Source organism: Rhinichthys klamathensis, unplaced genomic scaffold (assembly GCF_029890125.1).
Source record: "Rhinichthys klamathensis goyatoka isolate OS25496 unplaced genomic scaffold, OSU_Roscu_1.1 h1tg000301l_1, whole genome shotgun sequence".
NCBI lineage: Eukaryota > Metazoa > Chordata > Actinopteri > Cypriniformes > Leuciscidae > Rhinichthys > Rhinichthys klamathensis.
The window spans coordinates 1,643,462-1,660,205 of NW_026606820.1; the positions used below are offsets into that span (position 1 = coordinate 1,643,462).

The window sequence follows — 16,744 nt, forward strand, 5'->3', positions numbered from 1 at the left end:
TTGTTTATTAATAGTAGTGTTTCACAATCTACTGCTAATGAAAAAAATAAAGAACTGGATTTTGAAATAAACTGGAAATATTTTTTTATATACAAAGAATATATAATATTTATAATGTACAGTATTTAAAAAAACTCTTGTATGATTACACAACCAGTGACTAACCAAATGTGACATGCTAGATCAGATAATGTGTGGTTCTTTTTCACTTTTACAAGGAGCTAAAATTTCCAAAAGCTCAGTAGCTTCTTGCCATGCTAATTTTAGAGCTGTGCATGTATTTACACAAGGAGGCATTTATTAACACAATACATTCTGGTGTAGTAGGTCTTATTTCCCTCATTCTTGGTGATTCATTTCTAACCAGGAACTTGAAAAGCCAAACCTTGAAAAAAAGAAATACAATGAGGGGACTTTTCACCCAGATGTGGAATTAGTCCCTTCCAGCAAGTTGTTTACTTTCCAGCAGGAAGGTTGTCCCTTTTCACGTAATGTCACAGTAACGGAGAAAGATTTGAGAAATGACAAATCATGATACTGCTGAAGAACACAATCCCTAGTGCGCAAGTCTTTCACGAGAATTCGGTTTCCTGTAAAATATTTCCTCAGAAGTTCTCTTTGTTGAAGTAAAACTTGGTTCTCCGTGGATCCACGTCCGAATACTTCACACATTTCTTCTCCAAGACCTCCGCTAAGGCTTGTGGGCCACACAAGAATGTTCCAACCACAGACCTATTGATATTTAAAATGAAATGTTAGTGTTGGGAAATTTTATGAGCATCATATGTAAGAAGCAATAACATGATGAAAAAGTTTAAAACGTACGACGGGTTCTCTTGCCGAACTTGCTCAAATTCTCTATCCCAGTTCGGTCGGCCATAATGAGTCTTCTGCTTTAAGCCGGTGATGATATCTGTATCCTTATCGAAATGCACCATTGCATGGTCTGCCTGTAAACGCAAGATTAGATGTTCTGTGACATGCGCACATTACTCATACTTCAAGTTAATCTTACTGTTCATATCACAGGAGATTTATTTTTTTGCACTTACATGACTCTGGTCCCATCCGGTGAGATAGAGCTTATATGTGAGGAAGTCCCTCATTCCTCGTTCCTCCATTTCTTTCTCAAGGACTTGTAGGAGATCTGCAAACCACTCAAAGGCATGTGTCTCCCTACAGAGCCAGTAGAAGTAAATCTAAACACAAAGGTCAGAAATGGTAAGGAAACTGAGTTTCAAGAAATGCCGGACTTTGTTATCTAGGGCATAAAGACCTTTGTAATATAACAGCGACAACAGGAGTTGTTGTACTTGACCTTTGCACTAACTTCCTTATTTACGTCCCAAATGTTCTTACCCTCTTTGTTCGTAGTTTGGGGTCGGAGTCTTTAAACTTATACCAGATGGACTTCAGGATAGAGGCAAATGGGGTCACTCCAATCCCAGCACCCACCAGCATGCTGACCTCGTAATGAAATACATCCTCGCTCGCGGTTCCAAACGGACCGTCCACACCCATCCTGACACAAAAATAAAAGATCCATACATTATTCTTGATATTTTGTTTATCACACTTCACCAAGAAATCAAAATGGACAATTCTTCATTTTTTATGGAATAGTCAGTGTTTATTATAAATGACTTATTTATCCATGCACATCTTTTTTTTTTTTTTAAATCTGTGTGCCCTCATGATTGATGTTCAAAATAACTTCCCCCTCCCTCTGTCACTCACATGAGATCACAGCAATAGCAAACAACAATCATCCAAATATTTTCTGATAGAGGAAAATCAAGCCGCGCCCTACATTCTTGTTTCACTCAGACATGCGTTACAATAGGGAAGGGAAGGCTATTGCAACTCCTGTTTCATGCATATTTTAAAGTTGAAATTAAACCGCAGTTTGAAGATTGCATGAATATGTTGTGCCCAGAGAATAAGTAAAATGGCAAAGAGTACATACTTAGGTCCTTGCCCACCCTCTGGTAGGTTTTGGACCATACTGATGAGCTTTTCAGTCCAGTCTCCAACTGAGCGGATGTGCACACTAAAGAAGTCTTCCTCCGGGGCTGATGTCATGGTGAATGGGTGCCACTCCAGCTGAGAGATGGCTGGGCAATTGAGGAACACATACTGGCCGACTTCCATCTTGAATCCAGACTTAACCAGCTGTAGTTCCAACACTTTGGATGGGCGGATTACAATCTAGTATACAAGCATGAATACAGTTTCTGATTACAGAGCAATCGTGATGGGGTTCAGATGAACTATATATTTGTAGTTTTGTCAAAACGTTCGCGACAACACACCTTTCTATAACCGACAGGCTGCATGTAGCGAATGAAACGTAGCAGCCGCTCACAAAGGTAAATGATCATCGGTCCAATCACCCACATCCAGGTCTGCAACAGAGGATTCAGCCAATTGAAATCAGCCACCACCAAAAATAAATCTATCATTTGTAAATTTGACAACTTTTACCTGAGGAAACCCTCCGGCAAACTGTGGCATTGGACATTCGGGAATTTTCCCCCAGTTCTCTGGCTGGTCTTCACAGAAGGAATTATTGTGAGGTGGATCGGTCTCTTGCTGACTTCGCACAATTCGTCTGGACATAAACCAAACCGCATGTTTTACTTGCTCTTAATAATCTACTATAAATTAGTTTTAAAATTGGCCTCAACCAGTAAATAGTCCTTACCCTGCACCGTGGAAAACCAAGCCAGCAAAGAAAATGATGAAGAGGTGATGCGTATACCAAAAGACCTCAAAGTAGCTTCTGCGAATGACTTCCATAGAGGAAGTGATAATAAGGATGAGGGCAAGAGTTATGACGACACCTGTGAGACCCGCGATAGTGGTGAATACAAAAACCGTTGGAGTCTGGAGAAGAAGGAAACAAGATTAGAGCAGGCATATCACACCTCAGAAAAAAATACAGTATAGAACTCAGTTGTAATGTACCGTTCATAAGTTTGGGGTTGGTAAGTGCTTTTTAAAAATGTTTTAGAAAGAAGTAAAAAAAAAAAACAAGGCTGCATTTATTTGATCAAAAATACATTAAAACTAGTAATATTGTGAAATATTGATTTAAAATAAATGCATTATGTTTTAATATATTTTAAAATGTAATTTATGCCTGTGATGGCAAAGCTGAATTTTCAGCAGCCATCACGCCAGTCACATGATCTTTCAGATATAATTATAATAGGATGAATAGGCTCAATGAACATTACTTTTTATGATCAGCACAACCGGTTTTGCTGCTTAATATTTTAGCGGAAACATGATAGTTTTTTTCCAGGATTGTTTGATGAATAGAAAGTTAAAAAGAACAGCATTTATTTGAAATAGAAGTCTTTTTAAACATTATAAATGTCTACTGTCACTTTTGATCAATTTGATGCATCCTTGCTGAAAAAAAAAAGTATAAATAAAAAAGAAATTTTATTGAACCCCAATTTTTTGAAAGGGTGTATATCAAAAACCTTAATAAAAGCAATGAAAAGTACAGCAACTCACCGTAGAACTGGAGCGAATTGGATTAAGGTAAGTAGTATTTAATTGACGGGAGTCGTCGAGCATGGACAGATTCCCGGCGACAAGCCCATATCGACCATCTAAGCTGTTGCTGTACCACTCCACGTTAAGCAAATGAGCGACAGTGTGAACCGCTGCATTAAAGAGGCATTTCATAAGGTCAAAATCAGATACCATGTCAAAGTAAAAATGTAAAAACATAAAATGGATGTTACAACAATTCTAATTTTTGTTTATTAAAATAGTTTACTGGCAAATCTGAAATTAAGTTTGAAAATATGATTAAGTTGAATATGATTTATATATCCATGCAGAACCCCTGAGTACCTCTTGCTCTAACTCATGAAGTTGTTTAATAGAACTTAAAATACAGCATTTTGGACAAAAACTTTTTTAGTTGTTTTCTTTCTTTCTTTTCTGATCTGTCTTTTCACATTGACATGTGATAGCATAAAAAAAAACCTGGCATGTCCTGATGGATAAAACATATATTTCTTTAGCCAGACACAAACGTGTTAAATACTACAGTCAGCTTCTTACAAAATCAAAACTTTGTCAATGTTTATCCAGATTTGGCCTAGAAGAATAACACTGCCTGCAATGCTATAGGCAGGGTTATCAGGGGTCAAATACTCAGACTACCACTCAGGCTGTGATTGATGTGTTGTTAACAATGAGAAAATGTTTGATTATGTATCCTGTTGTTGCATCACAGCATAAAAAAAAATGCCAGTGTGAATGTTCTGAATAGCTATCATGAGAGCACTTTCTTGTAAAACATACTCCAGGTGAGAGTCTAGCCTACTTTATGCACAACGATTTCCTATTAAGTTTTCAAGGACATGTTGCTTACCTGTCATTAGGGCAATCATGTAAGCGACCAATTTGTGGAAAGTAAGGTTTTTGTCCAGCTGTTTCCTCACTGTTCGTCCACAGCACTAAAAAAATAGACAGGAGGGCAAATACTTACAGAGGGTCTCATATCTCAAACACAAAGGTGCAAGTGTGCAGCAGCAACTCACCATGAAAGAGCCACGGATAAGAGACAGCAGGTTGCGGCAAACTGGCAAAAGAATCAGCATGCAGTTGAAGTTGAGTACAGCAGCTGGAGCTCTGGCCCAGGCCAATGCAGGCTAAAAGAAACAGTCCCTTTAAATACTTTCACTCTGCTTATCTATTTTTACTGTAAAAATATGTTATTAAATACATCATTTATTTCCTTAATGTAGGCTACTATTTTCTCTTAGAGAATGCTTTTTTTCTGTCAAACTTACCCCTAAAAGTTCACGAGTGTATTCAAATTGTGGTCCCTGATCATAGAATAAGTAGAAGTGGACAAACAGAAAGATGTTGATGGCCATCCACACCACCTACAAATAAAGATAAAAAGATCGACTTATTTTAACCTCAGGTTAACTGCATTATCCTTTTTTTATTCAAATAGCAATCAAAACAATGCCTCAATACCACGATGAAAGCGCCCAGCCCGTGATTGATTATCCAGTTGGCCATCTTTACTCTCTAACGCTGTATAAACGAATGAACACTCCTCGCAGATGAGTGCTATATTACTCACCTGTCCCGTTCAAGACACCGCCCTCTAATGTCATCACTGACCAGGAAATAGGCTGTGGAATAATGATTTTGTTGCATTGCACGTCTGAAGAAATTCCCGAGAGGAAGCTTAGCTACCTGAACTTGTCTGTGCGTCTTATTTGACTGGAAATGGTTACATAAAGAAAGGCTCGGCCGTTACAAAATGTCAGCCGATTTTATTTTCACAAAAGAAGGGGGAAAAAAGAAGAACGAGCGTATCACACGTAGGCCTATGTATAGAAAATGAAGTTTTTGTTTTTATAAAGATTTGTTTTTTAGTTTGGGCACAAATTGGCACATTTGCCCTTCACATTAAATGCGTTAAGACATTTTTCTTTAACGTTTTACTTTACATTATGCTCAGTCATTATTCTCATTACTATTTGTATTACAATAAATAAAAAAAGTGTGATACAATGTTTTTATATAATAAACAGCACAACAAACACCATTATATTATATAGGCAAAATATTTGACCATTTACATTATGCATTACATTTAGTCTAGCAGGCTAATGTATTTTTTTCTTCCAGCATTACAACATAAGCTATGCAAATTTTTTCAATTGAAAATTGACCCTGATATATTCAGTTTCATATTTCAGGTTTCATATGATTCACCTAAAAAATCTATTATGAACCACAATCACAATTATCAGGCATGATTCAAATATTCAATGCATCTTTATTCATATATTCCAACTCAGTACTTAAGAGGCACATAATTCAGGCAAACACAGGCAAAAATATTTCCATACAAAATAAACAAACAGACATCTTTTTTTTGCCAGTGGAAAATTAAGAACATGAGTCTATTCAGGCACAAAATTACAATATCACACAATATTAAGGCAAATGAGAGTTCAATTACCAACATTAAAGAAGGCTCTCCAAATCTAGAGGTTTAATAAAAAGCACAGGGCTGCTGAGGCAAACCTAAGAAAATTTCAGAAGGCTCTTTGGCTAGTTGAGTCACAGTTTCCTGGAAAAAGTTAGTGCAGCAGGTACTAAAATGTTACTATTTTCATTCCTCCAAAATTGGCACATTTCCCACACACCTGGCCATGCAGCTCCCTAATGAAAGCTGCCTTTGTGAATCATCACAGCATAACTCAACCGAAGGCATTCTTTGGTCTTCAATGGCCAACAAGAAGAAATGGGTCAGTCTATGGTCAGCGCACTACAATTAATAAATTATGAGCTGCCCTCTCCACATAAATGTAATAAGGTTATCATGCTCTACATCTCCTTTTTTGGAGGAAAGCTCCAAATGACGTAAAACAAAATTCCTGAAGCTTTTAGGACCATATAAAATCAATTGTTCCTTCACCAAGTACAGTAGGTATAGCATAGTTCATCTCGAAATAATACTCCTGAGTCAGGATATGTGCAAATACGCCTAGCATGGCCCCAAACAGAGCTACAATAACAAACAGCCAACTTAATTCATGCTGCCTCCATGATATCATCCACAATATCGGTTTCTCTATCTGTCAGGTGGTTAGCGAGGTCAGGAGGTGCATGTTCCTGAAGACCTTCTGCACGGTCTGCAGGTAGCTCGAATTGCTTTTTCTTCCAGCAGCACGCACAACGTAGACAGTCCTCGACGTTGTAGTGGAAGAGTCTGCGGCACGGATGGCAGAACTGATGGAAGACCAGCATGAAGATCACAGCCAGGCTGTAGCACACGATAAGCTGCACCACCAGCAGTGGTGTGCACACGTATACGTAGAAGTCAGACTTGAAGTAGTACCACAAGACGATAAGGGTAACATTCTCCATAAAGCGAAAGGTGTAGTAAATTGCCAAGCATCTCCAGCGGGGCTGTTTCTCCACCAGGTCGTGGTCGGCCAGGTCCAGCTGCACGGCAGACCAGCAGAAAATATTAATGCAGGCATAGAGGAACGTGATCATGCAGAGCACCACGGTGGTGCCCAGCTTGCTGAAGTTCATCTCAATGTTCTCAGGCAGTGACGCCCTCCTGGCCCAGAACTCAACCCATGGTTGGAAGAAGAAGATCAACAGGTTGGTCAGGCCCACCAGGACCACCCAGAACGTGAGCGCTGAGCTGAAAAGCACCAAGGTGGTGATCCGTGTGGCGATCTCTAACCCTCGCCAGAGGATCATGCACAGGTAGGCGGCAGGTTTCATTCGCACTTTGTAGTCGTCGTACTTGATCTGTATGGCCAGAACACTGCAAACTAAAGCCCCGTATACGATTGATATCAAGGAAATGATCATCAGGGCAACTGTAAACACAAATAGGATGAGCATTAGTGTAAACAATATCCTAAACGGTTTCCATTTGTTGACATTAGTTAACTACTAAACATGAACTAACAATGAAAATACTTCTAAAGCATTTATTAATCTTAGTTGTGTTTATTTCAACATTTACTAGTATATTAAAATAATCTGTTGCATCTGTTAATATTATTTAATGGACATTTGTATTTTTTTTAACTAATGTTATTGTTAAAAGATTATCACAGCTCTCTGAAATGTTTGATTCTGATTGGTCAATCGCGACATTTCGGGGTCAGTTATTCTCCGATAATGACTGTCGTTAATAGCAACGCTGTATATTGGCCACTTATCTGGGTATTTTAGGCCGGCTCTTCTTTCATGTCTCCCGCTTTCTGGGAACTGTTTTTCTCGGTGAAAACTTCATATTTAATGAGCTAATTTTTTTTTTTTTACTGAAATCAATATTTTGTGTCTACCTATTTACTTATGTGGCAAGTAGCGGGATAATGTACATCAAACTGGTTGTTATCGCAAAATAAACCCCGACAGGGAGATCAGGATTGGGGTTTATTTAGCGATAACAACCAGTTTGATGTACATTATCCCTTTTTTATGCCCATTATCACTTATTTAACTAATAGGAATTTTTTGTACAGAGGGTAAAACTTTATTTTCCAGTGTCCTTGTTATACGTGGTACATGTAGTAATTATAGTAATAACTATAAATGATGCATAATTACATGCAACTAACCCTAAACAAAACCTTCATCATAACCCTTACCCAATAGTAAGTACATGTAGTTAATTATTATTACTCAGTACTTAAATGAATAATTACACTGCAACACATACACCTTCAAATAAAGTGTAACCGTTAAGTGCTACCAATATTACAATTGAAATCTGGTAAATAAATGAAACTCACGGCGCGGGGGAAGGACGTATTTTTCCTGAATGGTGGCGTAGAGCTGTAGAGTGAGCTGAGGAGTGGAGCCTAGGAAGGCCTGGATGACAGCTGTGCGCTTGAAGGCATTGCGGTGGACGGCTAGCTTGCGCTCAGAGTGTCCGATCTCACATTCGAGGGCTGAGCCTAAGCCTCTGCCATGCTTTAGCTTGATCTTTCTTGAAATCGTAACATATGGTTCCTCCTTTTTACCCGCCTGCCAGTAAACAACAAGAGCTTCAATGCACCTGTTCAAGGAAAGGAAAAAGGAATCAGTCAGATACTGAAAATAAAAAAAGCAAATTCTGCTGTTTACAATGGATTTTAAGGATATGACTACTGATTTATATACAACATAAAATAAACTTATTATTACTCTATTTACCAATTTGAACAAACACAGTAGAATTTTACTACTCATACACTTAGTTTCCACAAGGTGGCAGCATTATCTTAGCGATAAACCCTTTCAAACCAGTTTATCAGCTTGGCTGAAATAAGAGAAACGGGTGTTGCTCATTCTGGGTAAAAACTACACAACAGTGGTGTATGCATGTTCGGCGTGTGTACAACATTAAACCCTTAATTTGAATAAAGTATTGCCTTTAAACTTTAATCAAATTGAATTAATAAATAAATTTACTTTTACTCAGTAAGGGCACCTTAAATTGTTTAAAAGTGACATTAAAGACATTTATAATGTTACAAAATATTTATATTTCAAATAAATTCTGTTCTTTTAAAACGGCTATTCACCAATGATACTGAAGGAGGAAAAATGGATCATGTTTCCACCAAAATAAATGTACTGACCCTAAACTTTTGAACCAGTGCGTGTATGTATAATCAACTTTATACAAATTATTTGCTCTGTTTCTAGTGCCCAACAGGATGCATGAACACTAAAACATTGTGTAAATGGCTGTGTACAAACAATAAATAAAACCATTTAATAATGTTTTTGTGTCTTCACATGAATGAATTGATTGTGATTTACTATGTAAATCACAAAACATAACAGTATTATTCTTAAAGTTATAATTTACACAAAAATTGAAACCTGTATGAATTCATTTTGTGTGGTGAAACAAAAGAAGATATTTTGAGAAATGCCTCAGTGTAGGTTTTTTCTCCATACAAGATGGGAACCAAAACTGTTTAGTTACTAACATTCTTCAAAATATCTTCTTTCGTGTTCCACGGGAAAAAAAAACATTGTACAGGTTTGGAACGACACGAGTAAAAGATGTTAGAATTACATTTTTTGGGTGAACTATCCCTTTAAAGTCACTCACACTGATTGTGTGATTAAATTGTGTGAGGTTGTCACGTCTCTGTGTAGATAGTTGGTTGTTAGCACTACTTGTGCTCGACTGCTGAATGCAACATATCAGGTGACGGATCACATGAGCTTCACCCTGCTCACACTGTCGCCTCACCAAATGTCTCTCTTGCCCATGTTGCCTCAAATCTAACCCTAGCCCTAACTCAAAATTAAAATGAATGACTTCTGCTCATTTTATCACATCAAAGTCACTGTGAAAGCCTCTTTTGCTGTAAAACGAGAAGGATGATTTGAGCAAGAATTATAACACTTAGACACAACATGTGGAAGCGGCTGTTTCAGTTTGCATAAGTGGTCATGTTTATTCGAAAACATGTAAATAAAATGTACAACCCTAACTAATATTACATGTTTGATTTCAGTTTGTTCAACATGATGATACCTTTTAGTCATCTTTCACCACCTCAGTCATCTTTTGCAGTAAAATTCATGAAAAGCAGCACCTACAGATATTATTAAAAAAAAAAAGCTATTTAAGGCTTGTTACACTTTGGCATAATCTGATGCACAACATCTTAATCTAATAAATTGAGAGCTGTCTGCCATATTAGAATGCTTGGCCTGACTTGCACAAAGAAACCGGAGCCTGTTAAAAGGTTATTTAGAGCTTCGTAAAATGATTACTAAAGACAGCCTTTGGTTTCTACGAGGCAACTACAAAGCCTGTTATTATAGAAGGAGATGATGAAGGTGGCTATATTTGATCTTGATATTTAATACTTGCCAGCAGATGCTTTTTGTTTGTTTTTTTTTCATCCAAAGGATACAGTACTATAACAGGATTCAATATGCAACATCTGTGTTTGCAGCCCAAATTTAGCAAAACACAACAACCGTTCAAATATGTTATAACCATGCAGAATTGTATGACCAATACTAACAGGAGAAAATGTTCACATGACATAAATGCTTTCAAATTCATAAAGAGATTGTAAACCTAATCCATATGAATTGAGCGGTTTAGTCCAAATCTTCGGAAGAGACTCGATCGCTTTATGACGAACAGATTTAATTTAGGCTTTTATTCGAAAGTCTTACGAGTTTGGGACGGCATAAGGGTGAGTAATTAAAGACATTTTTGGGCGAACTATCCCTTTAAGAGTCATTCTTCAAAAGCTCTTCACTCAAGTAATACAGTAAGATGTTTACTGTGAAACAGGTTGACCTGAGTTTAGTCAGATAAGACATTTCCTATTCAAGGGAATGTTTTTATGACATTGTGTTAGATATTTATAGAGCTGACCCTGGCCCTCATCTGCTCTTTACAGTCTACTGACTGCTTACCGACCTCAGCTCAGCATACCAAAGAAGGAGTCAGTCCACAACTTAGGCCTGCACACTGCATTCATCTAATACTTTATCAGACTTGACAATAAGCGATGAAACAGATGTGCTATGTTGCCTGTAGTGTACAGTCAATAGTATAATATTTTATATAAATAAATAAACCTAAAAAATTCTAATTTCAATTTGATATGAAGCTCTTGCAGACCTGAAGGCTGAATGCTAAACCACATGCCTTTTCTTTGGCAAGAAATGATCTGCTAAGCAAATGCATTTTTATTTTAAACAATTTAATTTGGTGGTTGTTAAGAGAGTTGTAAATATACATTTTAAATACATAAAAAGCAAGTGTAGTGCCCTGATGAGAGTATAAATCTATTGCTTACACAAGTCGCAAGACTTGACATTGATTTCTACTGTACACAGGCAACAGCCTGAGCCTATAAAGAGATATTTGAATACGATATGACACCGGTCACGACCTAGATAGTATCTGTCTGTCCTTGTGGGATCAGCCACATATTCCTAAATTACAGTGTTGTTTAAACGGAGTAGAATAACTGAAGGAAGACTTTAAATTCCAACCAATAAGATTAAATCTCGCTGGGAACTTTTGGTTTTACTCTCTTTCACCTTGTAAACTCCCCAAACACCACCTTAATAACCCGGAAAACATGTTAGTATTTGCTCAACAAGACTAAACACATTTTGAAATTTGAAACGCACAGATGCCTGAAGCAATTGGAGTACTGTATCTGAAAGGTGTTTTGGGAGACTTCCAATATATCCAATATTTCTGTTGTACTGTGTGAATGTTATTATGCCATTGAATTATTATGCTAGTAAAAACAGTATGATAACCTTCTTTGAAAATATCACAGTATACAGCAGTACACAATTCGATTAAACATTGATTCATTTGTAAATATCTCAGGTTCTTAAAGAAAAAAAAAATTCTCTCCAAACTAATGCTGCAAACTTTACAGGGAACCCTCATTTAGTAGAATAATATTAAAGGTTAAAATTAATAACATTAACATAACCTATTATATTCAATTGCTTTAAAAAAAATATTGCTGACCCCAAACAATAGTGATTAGGCTATAGATACTACATATGAGGTCCAAAGTACTGTTCCTATACGAGATCCAAAAAATTACTTTTAGGGGAGCCCAAATAATGGTTTGATATGTTTACATTACAGTTGACATTTAAGATTTTATTGTTTTTAATTGTTTAATGTAAAAGTATAGCTGAAAGCCTATAATGCTTAATGTCAGTTTATATTGTGACAGCTTCTCATATTAGCGACATGGAACACATCTTGTACAATAACAATAATTCATGGCCAATAATGGAGGAAATACTCAATAGCTTTTTTTGTAGCCAATAGGGGTGCAACAATATATCGTGTCACATATCACAATACAAAAAATGCAATAATATGTAACGTGGATAATGACAATATGCGTTTAGTTCACCCAAAATGAAAATTACTACGTGATAAAAAAAAAAATCAAGTTTACAGTTTTAGTGTCAGCAGTCAGCACTACATTAAACTATCTATATTGTTGAATATAATGTATAATAATGCAATAAGAGGATATTTGTGGGTCCTGAAAATGCCAAATGTCATGTTTCCAGTAAAAAGTGTCCAACATCATTTTAAATATATCCAGTGAGTGACAGAGTGCAAGCATTCGTCTAAAATTCTGTATTTTCAGCTTCAGAATCATGACTATTTTTATTCTGGTGTCACCGTTGTCCTGTGCATTGGGTTACCAGCACCAGGTCCGAGCCTATTCATTTATACCCACAATGTAATACCAAATTTTGCTTTTTAAAGGTGCTCTAAGCGATGTCACGCGTTTTTTAGGCCAAAACATTTTGTCACATACAGGCTACAAACATCTCCTCACTATTGGCTAGCTGCCTGTCCCACTGTAAAAAACGCGGTCTCTATAGACACCCCAGGCTCCACAAACAGCAACAAAAACAAACTGGGCTAACGTTAAAGGACAAGTTCGGTATTTTACACTTAAAGCCCTGTTTTAAGATCGTTTCTGATAAAATAGAACGGTTAAGATTAAAATTTGGACACATGCTGCTGTCCCAAGAATTTTCGGTTTCTGTGGTAGCACCCCCCCCCCACCTCCACAATGGTTGCATAGAAACAATCCTTCCTAAAACATGAACCACTGAGCCACTGGGGGCGGCAGTGGCTCAGTTGTTCATGTTGGTTATCTACAAACCGGAAGGTTGGTGGTTCAATCCTCGGTTCCACTTGACCAAGTGTCGAGGTGTCCATGAGCAAGACACCTAACCCCAGCTGCTCCCGACGAGCTGGATGGCGCCTTGCATGGCTGCCGTCGCCCGTCGGTGTATGAATGAGTGAGTGAATGGGTGAATGTGAGGCAAATTGTAAAGCGCTTTGGTGGCCATTGGGTCTGTGAAAGCGCTATATAAATGCAGTCCATTTACCATAAAACGCATTAAACTTTAGTTTACAAAGACGTGAAACTCACCGAGTGGTCAGGGGTGTTCACTGATATGCTCACACAAAAATCGCTGCAATAATCCATAATCCATATGAATCGCTGTAGTTTTTGTCCCAAGTCAAGTCAATGGAGTCAACTCAATTGACTTGAGACAAAAACTATGATAAAAGGTGTGTGTGGGGGGGGGGGGGGGGGGAAACCGAAAATTCTCGGGACAGCAGCATGTGTCCAAATTTTAATCTTAACCGTTCTATTTCACCAGAAACGATCTTAAAACAGGGCTTTAATGGCGCTTTTCCACTACACAGTACCAGCTCGCCTCGGCTCGGCTCGGCTCGGCTCGGCTCGGCTCGACTCGACTCGACTCGACTCGACTCGACTCGACTCGACTCGACTCTGTTTGGTTTTCCACTGTGTAAAAGTTGTACCTGTACCTGCTTTCGGGTACTTTTTTTCGTACCACCTCCGGCGAGGTTCTAAGCGAGCTGAGGCGAGCTAAGCCGATACTAAAATGTGACGTGAAAACAATGCCGACTGCTGATTGGTCACAGAGAATCTGCGTCATCATTGCACGCGCCAGATGGAGTATTTTAAATAGGCCTAGTTTGGCCAGAGATAGTTTCTAAACTTACTACTATTATTATGGCAACTCGGAAGAATACGCCGTGGTCAAACGAGGAGGTGCAGACATTCCTTTGTTTGGTTGCCGAAGAGAGGATCCAGCGAGAGCTTGATGGGGCAACGAGGAACGAAATGCGTCGCTATGACGACCGGGTACTATTTGTGGCGGTAGTTTCTGCAATGGAAAACGGAGCGAAAACCGAGCTGAGTCGAGGCGAGCCAAGGCGAGTCGAGTCGAGTCGAGCTGGTACTGGTAATGGAAAAGCGCCATAAGTGTAAAATACCGAACTTGTCCTTTAACCCACACCACGAAACATAAACAGTGTTCCAGCCAATAACCAACAACAAGAAGGTTTTGGGGGGTTATGGCGCGTAGCGTACACATGAAGGGGGGTGTGCAGGAGAGAAGCATGAAGAGGGAAGTCAGAATTATATTCTCTTTAAGTTTGATATGGGCGACACACGACAAAAGAGACGACGTCCCGATGAACAAATTGCAAATAAGAGGGAAAAGGATAAGGAACGCGAAGTCCCGAATTTACATTGGAAAAGCCTTTGAAAGGTGGCAAGAACTCCGCCGGCATAAGGGCTTCCAATCCGACATTCGGGTAGCTCTGTTTTTGGTGGACAGGTAGGTAAATCCATTTCTTTTTTTGTTTTTCTAAATGCACGTTCATGTTCGACTAACCAACACAAGGGAGAGGGAGGGGGAGGGGACGGGATGAGGAGGAGGGAGGGTCTAGCTAGCCTCCGTTTTGTTTGAGTAGGAGGTCTCTGCGGAACAAAAGTGGGTATTTCTAAATTTGTGGGTGTTTTCAAACTGGTGGGTGTTTATAAACCATGCAATGAAAATTATGCCCTTCTCCCGACCCCACCCCTAAGACCTACCCACACTGTGACGTGGCAAATCAGGTAACACGGTTGAAAACGCCCCTATGTTTATGGCCTTGCCCACTGATCTGGTAACTCCACTGATCTAGAATGACATTATATAGATCAGTGGGTAACTCCTATTACCGTCTGCAGAGACCTCTATTTGTTTTGTTTGACAATACTTCGAATGTCAACAAGAAGTGACGACACCCAACATCGCTTAGAGCACCTTTAAGCTACATTTTTAGTTAACCTTTTACCATATGTCTTGGAGTAACGTTATCGCAATAATATCGTATCGAGAGTTCAGTGTCGTGATATCGTGACATGAGGGCATCGTTACACCCCTAGCCACGTGTTTCAAGTGAAACTGACTTTCAAAAATAAACATAGGCCTACCACGATACGTATTTACGGTATTTATCAATATTATGGTCATGTGATCATCAAGTACCATCATCTCTCATACCTTATGATAGGCCCCATCTGAAGCAGATGCATGAAGAGCACAAGGGGTCGGTCTCTCCCCAAGTCCCGGTGCACGAAGGTCAGTGTGAGTTGGGTCAGCACCGACGGAACCAGCATGAATGTAATAGTCAGTCCCATCCACACCACGTTCTCAGTGTCATGGTACCTGCTGCTGAGCACAGAGGCACATATAAACTCCGCGCAGTACAGGACCGTCGCCCACAGCACACTGAAGGGTGGTTGGACGTTACTGTGGCTGATCACCATCACGACACCGTTCTCACTCTTGTTCACGGCGGACTGCTGCGCCACCACCTCTGTGATGTCATGCTCGTTCGCCTTGTTGTTTTCCATCTTTCCCCACTTCTCGTGCGCTTAATATGTGTCGATCCTCGCAGCGTTAGTGTCATTGTTCATGAAACGTCATCGTCGACGTCGATGTTTCGGATCTCAATTGACCGTCTGCGTGGTCCATTTATGTGAACTCGGCTCATATGCACATTGCCACATATGCAATGCTGGGAAGGAAAGTAACATTAGTACCTAAATAGTATAACGTTAGTGATCTTCGGTGTTTAAAAACATGCTACGTACCGATCTAGACATTACGATGCCACCAACATCGATTAATTAAACTGTCAGATTATTTCCATTTCGAAGAGAGACTTTCAACGGAATTGTCTCTGATCAGAAAGCCAGGTGTGTCCCGAAATGCAGTGAGTGACTGAAAGCCTGCGCTGTTATTATTGCTGTCTCGAGCTGCTGGATTCCCACAGGTCCTAGTGCACACCGGATGTGGTTAAAGGCCCACTGAAGTGCCTTGAAACGCGCAGCATTATTCAATGTGTTGACGTATTTTCCACTGAAACAGGAAGACAGGGCGGGACATATCGAAAAGCTTCTCCCCTTTTTTAAAAATGTGTGATATAAAAGTGTTTATTTTATATCACAGCTCAGCCAGAGCCATTGAGCTCGGTAAAGCAGCAGTGCCCTCCTCCCTCTAACTGTTTCTTCTCCTAATCTCCTACATATGACTTTTAAAATATAGCATTCTGTGCATAAATCAAATGGGTCCGATAGGTTTTCTTGTATGCGCAGACTCTATCATATGATCCGTTCTGTGCTATCGAGCAGACTGTGCATGTTCGGGTGAAACCAGACTTCATTCACGTGCCATTCACCATGTAGAAAATAGTAAATTTGTGACTGATTCCAGCCACGGCTTCAGCGTATATTTTTAATGTAGGGGGCGGACGGTATGCTTCAGATTCTATAGCATTTGATTGGACAGAAAATCTGATGAAAAGCTGAAGTGCAGAGTGATG

At 39.1% G+C, this 16,744-nt stretch overlaps 2 protein-coding genes across 3 annotated transcripts; both read right to left on the reverse strand.

The window, feature by feature from the left end:
- Positions 1-513: 513 nt before the first annotated feature.
- On the reverse strand, positions 514-5,115 carry nox1 (NADPH oxidase 1). Its single transcript, XM_056270319.1, has 13 exons — positions 5,011-5,115; positions 4,818-4,913; positions 4,566-4,676; positions 4,397-4,481; positions 3,526-3,677; positions 2,705-2,886; positions 2,485-2,611; positions 2,313-2,405; positions 1,967-2,208; positions 1,360-1,522; positions 1,053-1,199; positions 826-950; positions 514-732 (listed from the first exon to the last, which is right to left on the reverse strand). The coding sequence occupies exons 1-13, from the start codon at positions 5,053-5,055 to the stop codon at positions 606-608; spliced, it is 1,695 nt and encodes a 564-aa protein (XP_056126294.1). The 5' UTR covers positions 5,056-5,115; the 3' UTR covers positions 514-605.
- Positions 5,116-5,804: 689 nt separating this feature from the next.
- On the reverse strand, positions 5,805-16,214 carry xkrx (XK related X-linked). Of its 2 annotated transcripts, none has more exons than XM_056270309.1 (4): positions 16,014-16,214; positions 15,421-15,937; positions 8,313-8,578; positions 5,805-7,388 (listed from the first exon to the last, which is right to left on the reverse strand). In XM_056270309.1, exons 2-4 carry the CDS (start codon positions 15,771-15,773, stop codon positions 6,586-6,588), a joined length of 1,422 nt encoding a protein of 473 aa, XP_056126284.1. In that variant the 5' UTR covers positions 15,774-15,937; positions 16,014-16,214; the 3' UTR covers positions 5,805-6,585. The 2 variants fall into 2 exon arrangements, with proteins under 2 accessions (XP_056126284.1, XP_056126285.1); XM_056270310.1 differs by having other exon boundaries at positions 16,010-16,214.
- Positions 16,215-16,744: the final 530 nt, after the last annotated feature.